The sequence below is a fragment of the Engystomops pustulosus genome, chromosome 5 (assembly GCF_040894005.1).
Source record: "Engystomops pustulosus chromosome 5, aEngPut4.maternal, whole genome shotgun sequence".
Taxonomy (NCBI): Eukaryota; Metazoa; Chordata; class Amphibia; order Anura; family Leptodactylidae; genus Engystomops; species Engystomops pustulosus.
Window position 1 is genome coordinate 194,366,221 of NC_092415.1, and position 15,175 is coordinate 194,381,395.

The following is a 15,175-nucleotide window of genomic DNA, read 5'->3' on the forward strand; positions in this document are numbered from 1 at the left end:
ATTCAACTTAAGAACAAACCTATGGAACTTATCTTGTATGTAACCCGGGGACCGCCTGTATAAATCCATTTTCCACAGTCCTGCTAACAGCAACTTACAATACTAACAATACCTAACACTGTCCAAAGCTTTATGGGGTCAAACCTGAAAATACATTCCCTTTAAATATCTCTAAAGTTGATCCGTAGTAATTTAATATGTTATTATTCTACCAATGATTGCAGTGCTTGCACATAGATGAGGTTTACCTAGCACAAGTCTATGGACTATACACCTCAGTGGTGGAATCGGAGCCGTAAAATTTGGAATGTGGGAAATCTGTGACATTTGGAGTGGGAGTCCTGGAGCCTTGGGAAGGAAATAGCAGCTTCGAGGCCTCAACTTTCCATAGTTCTGGTCCGGTGAGAGGCGCTGAGTCATAATCACAGTAATTCAGCTGAAAAACGTCTTCTGCGCCAGTCTCCTTCTCAATGTGGGCACCGCAAGAATTCAGGAATGACTCACAGAGGACAATACGTTTTTGTGCTGAAGGGATGTGTCCGGTATAAATCACAGCCAACGGCTACTGGACATCCAACTGGAAATATGGAAAATATATTAACCCCGTCATTGCGAGTCATTTCTTGCACAAGCCATTAATGTAGATCTTTTTCCATTCAATCCTCGGATGAATTCTACTGTAGTCGAGCAGATCGATCTCTGCACTACAAATTTTAGTTTCAAAAAGATTCTACTCATTTTTGGATGTATTTTGCGGCAAACATGTTGCAATTTTTAGATCGGGTGCAGTGGGTGTGTCTGTTAAAGGGATTGTCCATGACAAAGATTACAAGGTATTCCACTGAAAATCAAAAATGTCATACCGTTGTGAGCATACAGCTCCTATGCATCTCCATGATAACAGACAACCATCTAACGCTGAGTGTAAGCGGACCCTGCCATCGTTTGGTGCTTCATCATAGAGGTACAATGGTGCTGATTTATCAGGCTTTGTGCACCAGTTTTATGTTGTACAAGGCATGAAAAAGAGACAATTCTTGGCGCACGGACAGGAAATTGTGACTATTCCACCTTTTATGTCGCTTTTTTTAAAAACTTGGTTGGAGGGGGCAGAGATCAGGGAAGGGACAACCTGAACCGGCAAATTTACTAAGTCCCGCCCATCGGGTGCCACCGGATACATTAAAAGGCTCCGACCACTCTGCTGCCAGCCGCACCTCCCTTTACACCCTCCAAGCCCCCTCAGACCTGGGTTCAAGTCCCAGGGTCAACATCTGCAAAGAGTTTGTATGTTCTGTCTGTGTTTTCGTGGGTTTCCTCCGGGTCCTCCGGTTTCCTCCCACACTCCAAAACATACTGGTAGGTTGATTAGATTGTGAGCCCCATTGGGGACAGGGACTGATTTGGCAATCTCTGTGCAGCGCTACTTAATCTGTGTGCGCTATAAAAATAAATAAAGGAATTAATATTATTAAGGGGGAATAATCATAATTGCTGTCAGTTAACTAGCAATTGTTGCCCCTATGTCCCCCTATGGATATTATGAGATCACATAACTGCAAGACACTGACACATGAACTTACCTTAGTTTATCAAAGAAGCAACCGTTTTAATATGGCCTCCAGCGTCTGGAGCTTCAGCGTTCCAATACTAAAAGTCTCGGCTGGGAAACACCATGTAGAGTCTATCTACCGGTTAGCTTGCTGATCGGTGGGAATCTGTGATCGATTACAAGAACACAATTCCAGATGCAATTCCAGACACAACCATTAGGTGAGGGTGGCACAATTTCTAAAAACAAAACAGAAAACAGAAGCTTATTTGAAATCTCGGAAAACACAGAAAATGTTTAATTTGCAATGTCCTGGTATTACACATATAGCATGGGATGACACTGGATAAACCACTAGATCAGCATGGGACTGTCTTGTGACTGGTTAGCACATGCCATCTTGATAATGTTGATGTGGAAGCTGCGTTCACTTTATTCTACTATTATGCTGTGATGGTCCTACTTTACTTTTCTATATTTCGGCATAAAATTCTTCCAATAGCAGAATAGAGAAATATCTAGTGAATTGAAGGGTCTATACTACAATAACAACAGATGGTCCATATGTCCAATCTTAATTCTTCTTTATTCTTATAGCGCCTATAGATTATACAGTGCTGCACAAAGCTTGCCAAATTGTTCCCTGTCCCCATGGGGGTCACAATCTAATCAACCTACTAGTATGTTTTGGAGTGTGGGAGGAAACCGGAGGACCCGGAGGAAACCCACGCAAACACAGAGAGAACATACAAACTCTTTGCAGATATTGACCTGGGTGGGACTTGAACCCAGGACTCTCGCGCTGTAAGGCTGTAGTGCTAACCACTGAGCTGCCGTGCTGCCCTTCACCTCCACCAATGGATAAAGGTTGCGCATGTGCGCTGCCACACTACTAAGACTGAGAGACATAGCCGACCACTTTGCATAGTTGTCTCAATGAGCCCCCTTGATTAATGAAAACCCTATAACACAGCCCTACACAAAGAAGTCAAAATGTAACTATTTGTTAGTAGTGAGAAATGATATACACAATCACATAACTATGTTGCGGTATTATTTCTGCAGGATGTGGTGGGGATCTGTCTGGTCCCAATGGAACCTTCACCAGTCCTGGTTATCCCATGAAGTATCCCAATAACCGAGAATGTATCTGGTATATCACCGCCTCCCCTGGGAGCAGCATCCAGGTCACTATTCTGGATTTTGATATCGAATATCACGCGACATGTGACTTTGATGTGCTGGAGGTAAGTGCTTCCTACAGGTCCTGGAGGTGAGATTTCTGTAACCCCAGTCTGGGTGTTTGCCAGGCAGGTTGAGTGACTTAAAGGGCTTTTCCCACAAACTAAAGTTAGGCTCTATCCACTGAATGGGGCCTAACTTGCTAATCAGTGGGGGTCTCAGTGAAGAGACCCCCACAGATCACGAAAACGAAGGGACCGTCGGACTTCTCGTCGCTCCGTCAGACTAATGGAGCAGACAGTCGCGCATGACCGTTCTGCCTTATTAATCTCTATGGAGCTGATGAAGATCAGCGGACACAGCGCAGCGTCTGTCAGGCAATGAGGGGTCTGACGGAGGTACGTGGGACCCCATTGGACCTCACCCTGATCTGACCGAGGTAACCGATAAAAAAAAAAAAAAAAGCAAAAATTTAAGAATTTTGACAAAAGAGGTTACTGTGCAAAATGTTAAACATTTAAAGCATGTGAAATAATTTAATCTAATCTAATTTACATGTTAAAATCGGGTCCAAGAAAAAAAAAAAATTCCTTTGCACCTGCCCTGGACCAGGTGCAGATTTGCACCTAAAAAGTCGCAAACAAGGTGAAAAGTCGCACGGAACATCTGGAAAGTTAAGATACATGAGGCACACTGCAACAGGTGCAGACCATGGTGCACTTGAAGAGCGCCAACAAAAGTCGCAAAAACGGGAAAAGTTGCAAAAAAAAAGACAATTTGCCTAGCTGAAACTATGATACATGTGCCCCTTAATCTGCTCACTTCTGAATGAAAAACTTAAAGGGAACCTACCACCACAAATCTACCTATAAAGGTAGATCGGGTGGTAGGTGGATCAATGGGACGTGAGGATAGCCCTTTTAAGGGACACTTTTTTGTTAACTTTTATTAGACATTTATGCAAATTTACTTATGCGGCTACTGTCCGGCCCTCGTCCGGCGATCCTGCCGTCTGCGCATGCGCAGAAGAGCAGGCCCGCGCCTGTTTCGGAGCAGTGACCGCGCAGGCGCGGGCCTGCTCTTCTGCGCATGTGCAGACGGCAGGATCGCCGGACGAGGGCGAGCAGCTCCGCGGAGCTGCGCGCCAAAGATGGTGAGTAGGAGGGGAAAAGAGGCTACCGGGGCGTGGAGTAGCCGCCTCGTGTAACCTCAGATGCGGCTACTCCACGCCCCAGTAGCCGCATAAGTAAATTTGCATAAATGTCTAATAAAAGTTAACAAAAAAGTGTCCCATTGATCCACCTACCACCCAATCTACCTTTATAGGTAGATTTGTGGTGGTAGGTTCCCTTTAAATGGGAGTTTATTAATTTGCCCATGAAATTAACGCAGCATGCAGTATTCGTTTTTTTGGGTGACCGCCCCTGTAAAAGTGAACACAGTGTAGAGAGCGGCAGGCAGCGTCTATCCTCACGTGTCAGTGTTTACAGACTCTCCTGGTTTGTAAAGGGTCAAATCCTTCCCCTGTTCCCATTATCCAGAGGTGGCGGCTGTACCGAGCTCGTATAATACAGAATCACGCTCCGCACATCGGACCTTCCATTGCTCAGAACTTTGGAATGTGGACTGTAAATGGAGCTAATGGGGCAGAAGAAAATGCTAAAAACAGCTTAAACCATCAGCCTCAGTGCATCCTGCTGCTGAAAATATGCTAGACCGGCCCTACACATACACATTTATCATTTTATACATGTGTAGCATATTAGGAACTAAAGGAATAATATTAATTTTCACGCTTGGGGGTACAATATGCTTGGTGTTACAATCCCTTTAAGGGGTGCACAAGCCTGATGGTGACAGACTAGAGAGGAGCGGACCCGACGTGGGTGCCTGACCTGGACGTGTTGCTGGATTGATGGCCAAACAGCCAATAGCAACTAGCCGTGGACACAGGGACAAGAGACAGATCTAAGGTTTTAGGATTAGTCATCAACTTTAGACCAGTGGGATCCGGAACCCTGTGCCCCTCCCCCCACCAATCAGTTATCTATGGTACTTCACATACTAGTAATGTCATGTCTATTGATCACATGGCCTGTTTAGTCCCATTTAGTCCAATTTAATGGGACAGAGCTGCAATACCAGACATAGCCACTATACAATGCACAGCGCTGTGTACTATATATCGGCAGTGCTTGTTTGACTGATTCAGTCCTTCAGTCACAGCTTTCTGTAGTCTTCAATGCTATAAAGTAAATTTACATTAATTGTGAAAAGTCAAGGAATTAGTAGAATAATAGACAATATTATAAAATTATTCCTGAATTTTTCCGGGTTTTTGGCGCACGAGATCGGAATGCACGCGGTGGAAATCGGGGGGCGTGGCTGAACGAAAACCTGACGGATTTGGAGAAAATGCCGCATTTTTTAAAAAAAAGTGTCGCTGGACACGCGCTTACCTTCACCAAGTATAGGATCGTGCACTCCGGCGGGCCTCGGCGGACTAAATCTGCCCCAATGTGTCTGTATGGATCATGGTCGCCTCTTTTTATATCCTGGACACACAGATCAGATGCTATAAGAAGCGAGAAATCTTAATTAAAGACCATTAAAATGTTTCTCTTGAATTCTGGCAAGAAGGAAATCTTGAGGGATTAAGATATTATCCTGTCACATGGACCATGGATGACTCACAGACCTCCACTACACAGTTATCACAGTCCAAAATAGATAGATTTGGGGTAATTCATGCTCCTCCAGTGGGTGTACTATATAACAGCAATAAAGGTCATTTTGCTCCTCTAGTGTAGTATGTAACAGCAAGAAGGGTCACCGCCTAATCCTGCTTATATTTTATATCTAACATCAAAACTTATCAAAGATTATGGAAAAGTCTATTCTTGTGAGACTGTCTCTCCCTTTGTCTGGTACACATTTTAGTACCATGCCATGCAATATATTGGCTCTGTATGTATATTTATTTAAAGGGGTTTTCCACCTATTAGTTATATGATCTTTCCATAGAATAAGTCATGATCAGATTAGGAATTGTCTGACACTGAAAATCCCCCAAAATATTTGATTCTGGCATGTCTGTAAATTTATAGCTCCATTCCCTGTGTAGTGGTCGACCCTGGGAACTGCAGCCAAATTCCCATTTATGTGAATAGGAGCTAAGATGCAGTTTCTTACATCAACCACTACACAGGGAACAGAGTCAGACTTCAGCTTTATTCTCTATGTGCCAAAATCAGAGTGTCGGGACCCCCCATCCCCCAACAAGTCCAATCTATGAATAGATCATCAATGTAAAACCCCTTTAATATTCTATATTCACGTATGAACATATCTGTAGTATTTTCCCATAAAGACAAGTTGTAATGTTTCCTGCCTCTTCCCCAGGGATCTCTCGGACACATGTACCATACGTGATGCATATTTTCCCACCATCGCTATTTTTAGAATCCCATTTCCTATGTAATGATGAACAAATGTGTACATTTCATGTCTTTTCATTAAAAAAAAATTCTATATTCTGTATATGATTGAAAGGTTTGTCCCGAAATTAAAAAGTATCAATGAAGTCCAAGACTTCCCATTACTCATCATATCAAGGTCTATTGGGCAGATGGAGACATGGTTAGTGATCGGACACCTAACACAGAGCGCAGTAAACTCAAGGGCTCCCCCTTGTGAATTAGTGCTGAAGAGCAAGGACGATATCTAGAATATCGTTTATCTAGATACAGGCGGTCCCTTACTTAAGGACACCCGACTTACAGACGACCCCTAGTTACAGACGGACCCCTCTGCCCCCTGTGACCTCTGGTGAAGTCTCTGGATGTTACTATAGTCCCAGGCTGCAATGCTCAGCTGTAAGGAGTCTGTAATGAAGCTTTATTGATAATCCTTGGTCCCATTTCAGCAAAAATTTGGAAAATCCAATTAAAAAATAAATTGTCTAGAACTACAATTTTCTACAATTATAAAATATACAGTCTCGACTTACATACAAATTCAACTTAAGAACAAACTTATGGACCCTATCTTTTACGTAACCCGGGGACTGTATGTATATGTAGAAATATCAGAATCAGTTTTCTCTCCATTGAAATATCACACATCGATTGGTTGTCAGTTTCCCCCGTTCTTTGCTCAGACCCAGATTTTGGTCTCTTGTGTTAAGTTCTATTGCTGTTCTATTAAAGTGCGCCGTAATTTTCCAAGTATGGAGTGTAATATGTTATAACGGTCGACTTTTGCAGATTTATGGGGGTCCCGAGCTGTCTTCCCCGAGGCTGGCTCAGCTGTGTACATCGAGGGCACCGGGCAATCCTCTGCAGGTCTCTAGTACTGGTAATGCCGTAACAGTTCGGTTCAAGACGGACGCCTACGCAAACGGAAAAGGATTCAACGCTGCTTGGAGGGAGGTGCCTGGAGGTATAACCTACTGTACTGCATCGGTATATTGTATCAAGTACATTGTACTATTGTATCTTTATCAAGTCTTCATAGATGAAGGCTTTCCCTCAAGTAGTAAAAAGTAACCCCCACAACCCTCAAAAATTCATAATTAGATCCCCTACTAAAACTTCTTACTCTTTACTTTTTTGTGTATACGTCATATTACCCCACTGGGGCCTGACTGCCCGGATTGGCTGGCTTGGAGCAATGCCTAGCACCAGGATATGGTCCAGGACAGTGGTGGCGAACCTATGGCACGGGTGCCAGAGGTTGCACACAGAAACCTTTCTGTGGGCACCCAGGCCTTCACCCCAACAAATAGTTAGTGTCAGCTAAGACGAAAGGCTGTGATTCAACACAGCCCAGGACGCGCCATGCTCAGGGCTATTTTAAAGCAACGTCCTTGGCTGCAGGACTACAGGAGGAGTGAGAAGGTGTGGATAGAGATGGATTGTCATTGGAGCTCCTGCTCTGGGTCCCCTTATTCTTCCTCTTCAGGGGACCCTGGAGGGAAACTACAATCCAAAATTTTCAATCATCTTTCTATTACATTGTTGGCACATATAAGTGGGTTTTGGTTGTAGCTTGGGCACTCTGTCTCCAAAAGGTTTACCATCACTGGTCCAGGAGAACAGGTTTCATCCATGCCCGTCAGGGCCAGCGGGTAGTTTCAAGAATAGGGGGAGGCCACAGTTCAATGATTGGATCCCCCTAGGGCACTCCCGATTTGTATTTGGTAATGGTTCCCCGAGCAGATGGTGAAGGGGAGGCTGATGAGGTCACACTTGACAACAGTTTTAGGCACAGACCACACAGCAGCAGGTAACAGGCTGATAATGGTCCTTCCTGCAGGTACACACAAAGCAGTGGATTGGTTGGCTGTGGCTACGATTACATTGTGGAGTAGGAATTTATTAGTACCTAAGCCTGGATCCAGTGGTCAGAAGGCTGGGAATAGGAGCCAGGTTGGTTCTGCTGCTACTACAGCAAGTCAGACTAAAATCAAATAGCAACCCAGAAATCCAGGCAGAGTGAGAATTTATAGACTCCCAGTTCTGGGGACAACAACCAATCACAGGCTGGGGGTTCTGCAGGAAATCTAACAAATATTTCAAATATTTTCAATTTTAACCCTTTACTGGCAGGCACGATATACTGTAGGTGTCAATACTAATTTTGGCAGCAAAGGATATCTATAGTAACTATTACTTATCAGACAGAGGAATCTCCAGCCTTAAAGATGATAGAGGTTTAACGGTAGAATGGGAGAGCTGGCCAGACGCTCTCCAGCTGAACAGGAAAGTAACTGGAGCTAAATTTAGTTATGACCCATCCACTGGGACATTACATATACAGCTCATATATAGACCTATGTGTCTCCGCCTGTGCAGTCTCATCCTGCTACCACAATATATTATATTTGTCTGCTACCAAATAGTCTTGCAAACTCTCCAATTACATATCAGCAAGAAGTAAGGTCACATGAAAAAGTGTATTACTTGGACTTCATACTATGCAGAATGTATTATTTGTAGTCCCTGACTACAGACATAAATCAGCATAGGTGCTGTGTACACAAAGTGGTACATATCAAAAAAGTTGCTTAATTTTTTTGAAAATATCTTAAAGTGGGCATCATACATGTCAAGGTATTTCAAAGTCAATGGGCCCATTCCAAAAATTTTCACCATCCCCCATTGTTTTCTCTATTGGTTTGCCCCAGCATCAATATAGTATATCATTATAGTTTAAATGTATGTAAAATAATAGATTTCCTTTTTTAGGTTGTGGAGGAGTATTTCAAGCACCCAGTGGAGAAATTCATTCTCCGAATTACCCAAGAAACTACGACCACAACACTGAGTGCTCCTGGCTGATAAGAGTGGACCCCGGCCATCGAGTCCTCCTCAACTTTACAGACTTTGACATTGAGTCTCCCATCTTTTTCTCAATCTGTAGCTATGACAGTCTCAAAGTAAGTGAAGTATTTTATCGTATAGATACATATAGATATATGGCCAATGACATAAACCATAACCATGTGCATGAGATATCATTCAGCTAACCGCTAGTTCTGCCAAATCGCCATAAACGTGAACGCACAGATCGGCTGAGGATGCATGTGTATTTCAAACGTCAAAAAACTCGGCTGACCATACTGCTGCAAATAAATCTAAGAATTGCTGGATCACCTATAAGAAAATAGAAAAATTTTATACAAAGTTTTTTTGTTTTTTTTTTAAACTCTGAATGTAGCAATCTCAAAAAAGTTATATCTTTGTACTCAATGGAGGTCATTTACTAAGGGTCCGATTCGCGCATTTTCGTCGGGTTTCCCGTATTTTTCCGATTTGCGCCGTTTTTCCTGAATTGCCCCGGGATTTTGGCGCACGCGATGGGATTGTTGCGCATCGGTGCCGGCTTTCACGCCATGGAAATTGGGGGGGGGCGTGGCCGACGGAAAACCCGACAGATTCGGAAAAACAGCGGAAATTTTTAAAAAAATGTGTCGCTTGACTCGCGCTTACCTGCACCAGGAATAGGATAGTGAACTCCTGCGAACTCCGGCCGACTTCAGCGAAGCAGCAACACCTGGTGGACATCGGGAGCACTACCTTAGTGAATCACCGGAAGACACGAATCCTCGATGGAGAACGAGCCGCTGGACCGTGACAGGACTGGGTAAATAAATGTGCCCCAATATTTTTGCCATACAGTGAACATCAGAAAAAGAAAATCCACCAACCTCAGATTTTTGTTGCAATATAGCAAGCTCTATAATGTTGTTTTTTTCACACAATATTATAACATATTATATAAAAAAAAAATTTTCAATTGACCAAGAAAATAAGGTTTGCAATGCAGAAAAAAAAATTTTGTTGTAGGTTTTTAATTTTTTTTAAGTAATGCAATATAACAAGCTCAATAAAGTTGTATCTTCCACTCAGTATTTGAAAAAAAAAAAAATTAATCGACCTAAAAAATAAGGTTAACATCATTTTACGTCATACAGAAAAAAAAAATCCAATGATGGTAGACTTTCGTTTAAGTTTTTCATTCCATTGTATATATCGATATATATATATATATTGAACATTTTGTCTAATTATTTACCGTGCATTAAATGATAAATAAATTGATGCCACTAAAAATACAAGTCATCTAAATAAAAACAAGCCCTCATATGGCTGTGATAATGGAAAAATACAAATGTTGTGATAGTTATGGGTTAAATGGGTTGTCTGAGAACATTACAGATTAAACTGCAGTAAACATTACACCATAAAAAAACCTCACCTGTTAAAGGGATTTTCTTGAGATTTTTAAATGTAGAAGGGGCACCCTAGGGGGCCAAAAAAGCCAAAATCCCTTTGCTTCCCGCACCAACACAAGACCTCCTGCACCAGCACAGTCCTCAGAAATTTCAGTCCCATTGGACCAGACGCGCTGACTGTACGTTTGTTGTACATGTTGTCAATAGCTGGCCTCAGCGGTCGCATAAAGGTAATTCACAGGTTACCGTTGAGGCTAGTGAATTGATTGTCATGTTCACACGTTCACATGGGACCAGATGCCCCTAGAACTGAGGCACCAGCACTGGTCTTGCTCCTTTTTAAAAAAAAAATTAAGAAATCTCTACTATACCAATGTCAATGTTGGTCCCATTAGTCTTTGTTCATGGTCCCTAATATGGGCCTTATCCAATGAACTGCCCTGACCGGTCAGACAAGGAGAATATTATATTCCGGACACAAGACCCTCTGGATGCCCATGTGGAGGTCTTGGAGACGTTCACCCCTCTGGTATGTACAGGCTTCAGAGAATGACGTCTCTCCTTGCCAATAGACTACAGAAAGTGACACCCCATGACCTCCTCTCTTATGTCCAAAATTTCTGAACAGTACTGAGTCTGTGTTCTCTTTGTGTGTGTAAACCAGGGAGTGAGAACAACGAAGAGCCGCCAAGCTGAGATGGTTCAACCTCACCAATTATCTTCATTAATCACCAAATCTTTGATATGAGCATGAACACTGAGCCGGCCCGGACAAGGCTTCCTTTGATACTAAATATGATACTAAAAGGGAATGTTCTGCCGCTATTCCTAGTCTTGTCTGGTCCCAGTATTCCATAAGAAGGGCCGTGTTATCATAAGAAAGTCAGCTGGAACACTGGTTTCCCTTTTAATAGCAGTGCTTCCTGGGAAATAGTATGCAAATGAGGTCTAGTATGCAAATGAGGTCTAGAATTATCTTGGTATCTACCCTGTAAGTCAGATTTCAACCTCTCAAAGAGCCTTGAAACATAGGATCTATCTGTAGAGAGCTGTTTCTAAGTTTCTGTTCCTCATCAGTAAAGGGTAGACGGGTGTTTGACAAATTTAAAGGGGTTGGCCACTTTACCACATGGTTTTTGTAATGTGTGTGTAAGTGTGGGGGGGCAGGATATTAGGTAATTTACCGATATACATCTAGTAATAGTTATTATTTTGTTTTCTTGATGTGTAAAGTGAAGCCTCCTGTCCAGAGATTCCTGTCCATAAAATGGCCGCAGATGGAGGGTCATGTGATCTGTAACTGTTCATGAACAATTGCCCTGCCAGGACCTTATGATAGTATTCATGAATATAAGATTAAGGTCCTGGCAGGGCGATTGTTCATGGACAGATAGGAATCACATGAACCTCCATCTGCAGCCATTTTATGGTCAGGAATCTCTGGCTGATGAGGCTGATGAGACAAGAGGCATAAACATAAGGTAAAGTGGCCAACCCCTTTAAAGGTATTTCAAAGGCTTATCAAGGATCAGGAAGATCTCTAAACCATAGCATTGTCTCTAGTATCCTCACTGTTGTTTCAAGACACTTTAATGGGTCGGACATTGTTTTACACAGTAATTAACTTTCAATTTTATCGGATATTTTCCTTTCCTTTAGGCGAGTTAATTTCCCATACAGAAGAATATGATTATGGCTTCTAGGGGAAATTCAACCATAAACGCATATGCTATTTCTATAGGATAGAATAAATAGAAGTCCAATGGGGTCCTACTTAAAGGGAACCTGTCACCAGGAGAGCCATTTTTAGCACTCCCCCAGTCCCCACAGAGCATAGTACATACACTGCCAAAGTGTTTTTGTATTAAAAATTGGTTTTACAGAAAAAAAGATATGTTATATTGTACCTTTCATTAGCATCTGCTGTGTGACTAGGCAGTTGCCAATTGGGAGGGGCTGGAAAGGAGCAGTTCCCCCCCACCCTTGGGAAACATGTGACCTTTTCAAATATATGAATAACTCCCCTCACTCGGGATTGGCTGTAGAGGAGCAGGGGGCGTCGCTAAGCCAAGTGATGGGTGTTTTCATATATTTGAAAAGGTCACATGGAGGAGCTGTTTCCCAAGGGTGGGGGGGAAACTGCTCCTTTCCAGCCCCTCCCAATTGGCAACTGCCTAGTCACACAGCAGATGCTAATGAAAGGTACAATATAACATATCTTTTTTTCTGTAAAACCAATTTTTAATACAAAAATACTTTGGCAGTGTATGTACTATGCTCTGTGGGGACTGGGGGAGTGCTAAAAATGGCTCTCCTGGTGACAGGTTCCCTTTAAGGAACCTGCAGTGGTCCCTAGAGAGAAGAGAAGTAAAGACCAGGCCATGTTTGTGTTTCGTTTTGAACCTGCTCCAAACCATTGACTCAAATCTCGAAAATTGTCTAAAATGCTAAAAATGGTACCCGCCCCCTTCCACAGATTGGACGGGAGATTGAACATGTGACAGCCAATAAACAATGAGACGCTATACACAAGTCTCTGGTAATATGGATCTGATATTGATATCATTAAGCCCAGATGTGGGGTAGAGCGGAGCGGGGGAGGTTTTGTGGTGAGACCTCCTCTCTTGTGGTCTTATCTCCTCTCTATGGGAAATCTCTCTGAACAACAAAGAAACATATTATAATCATGAAATTGTTGTGGAACTAATTAATAGTCAAAGCAATAGTCATGGGACCTTACTCACCTACTAACGGACCTACTGTTCCAGCACTGCAGGATCTGCTCCCTGTCGAGTCAGAAGTCATAACAACTCATCTGATAGTTATTTCATTACTCTTCCATTCGTTGGCCCCAGTGGTCATGTGACCCTCATGTACATATAACACATGGACTAGTGATTGGCTGAGGTGTCATCACCTCAGGTCCAATAGAAAGTGGAAGACCCAGGGACCTGGACCAGCAGTGCTGGAACAGAAGGCCCCCTAAGAAGGTTTTGTTCATGTTTACGAAGCTCTCTGCTATCGATGCTCCAGTTATGTCTCTGCATGTACAGGTACCTGTGTCTTTACCTCCTTTGATAGCTTCAGCCTTTCCCTGTTCTCACTGTGCTACCCTCCGCATATATACACAGATATATAGACAGCTTCCACTTCCTCGTGGCTCTAGGCCACCCTCATGGTGCCTCCTACTGTATCTTTCTTCTCACAGTCCCTTCTGACTGACAGGGAGAGAAGGGTTGGGGGAGGGAAGGGTAAGTCAAAACGCTCCTGCTACAGCTCCTCCTATTCATCAGAGCTCAGACATGTAAACAAAAAATCATAGAGAGTCTGCAGACAGCACAAAAGTAAGTAGCAGGACTGCTGAATCACATAATGAGACTTCAGGGATTATTATTACATAGGTTGCACATGGGTAACCCCTTTAACTGTACCTGCGGCGGCGTTTGTCAGATTCAAGCTGGTAACAGCCGTGCTTGGAGGTCCGGTGGCTAGAGACCACTTTGGACTGCTAGCGCACGCACATTTTACAGAACGAAGCCCATGTCAATACATCTAACTGCGCATGCGCCTGGTGCTCACAGCTTATATCTGTCATCCATAAACTTTCAGTAAGGTTTTCAGCAATTGTTTTCTTGCATTTTATCCGTCAGATTTACGATGGTGAAAACAGCGATGCGCAGCTCCTCATCACTCTGTGCGGAAGCCAAATCCCCAGCGCAGTGACATCTACACAGAACACCATGTTTGTCCGCCTGCGCTCTGACAGCACTACCAGCCACAGAGGCTTCAGCGCCCGCTTCAGTGAAGGTAGGTCCCTGTCTGTTTTGTAATGTTCAACATTCATGTAATATCTAATTTATAGTATAAGGGAATCTCTCAGGTTGTCTAGGACCACAAAACCTCTACCTGTTGCCACAACAGGTGGCTGATATGGGGCTGTGTGAGTCTGTGGCGCATGCGCAGTGAGCCTGGTGGAGCCCAGGGCAGTATGATCTACTTCACTCCTTAATTTTTCAATGTCCAAAACACCAACGAAGTGAGTTGTACCGCCCTCCACATCATTAGGTGCACTGCGCATGCGCGGGGTGCCTTACATGAATTCATATCATTGGACCCATGGCACCTTTCCACCAGGTTTTATCTAAGTTGCCCCAAAGAGCAGAGGTGAGCTAATATTTGGTACCCTGAACCCCCGCTGTACAAAGGCATGCTGGTGTTATAGGGGTCCCCAACTACCAGACAGGATTCCTTCAAATAAATTTCCTGCTGCACTCAGCAGTATAGGAAGTTTCAGCACACAGTGGGAGGGGGAAGTGCTCATGCACAGTAACGCCCTAGAGCCCTTCTGGCTCATAATTTTAAAAGTGGATTTTAGAAGTAAAGAGGCCTCTGGATAACAAATATAAGAACATTACCACAGTCCCGGTGCCTGCATCTATGAGTACTGTCCCTGGTTTATCAGGATGGATTGTGATGGTAGATTTCCTGGGTCCTTTAAGAGACCCAGCAGCAGGTTCTGTGATCTAATAAAAAAAAATGTTTTCAAGGTTTTGGGACTATAATATAAACTATAATATTTGCCATTTTTGTGATGGTACTGACCAGTAGAAAGTACAATTTGTCCTACAGAAAACAAGCCCTCTTATGGCTCCGTAAAAACCTGTGACTAAAATTTTGCAGGAGGGGAGGGATTTTTGAAGGTG

The 15,175-nt window shown here is 43.2% G+C and overlaps 1 protein-coding gene across 1 annotated transcript in view; it reads left to right on the plus strand.

Moving 5' to 3' along the window:
- CUBN (cubilin) overlaps positions 1-15,175 on the plus strand; it is a 119,021-nt gene that overhangs the window by 57,635 nt on the left and 46,211 nt on the right. Inside the window, exons 29-32 of the mRNA XM_072154223.1 lie at positions 2,618-2,799; positions 7,000-7,174; positions 8,983-9,173; positions 14,123-14,279. Of these exons, the coding sequence (XP_072010324.1) occupies positions 2,618-2,799; positions 7,000-7,174; positions 8,983-9,173; positions 14,123-14,279 (705 nt within the window). The remainder of the gene's footprint in view (positions 1-2,617; positions 2,800-6,999; positions 7,175-8,982; positions 9,174-14,122; positions 14,280-15,175) is intronic.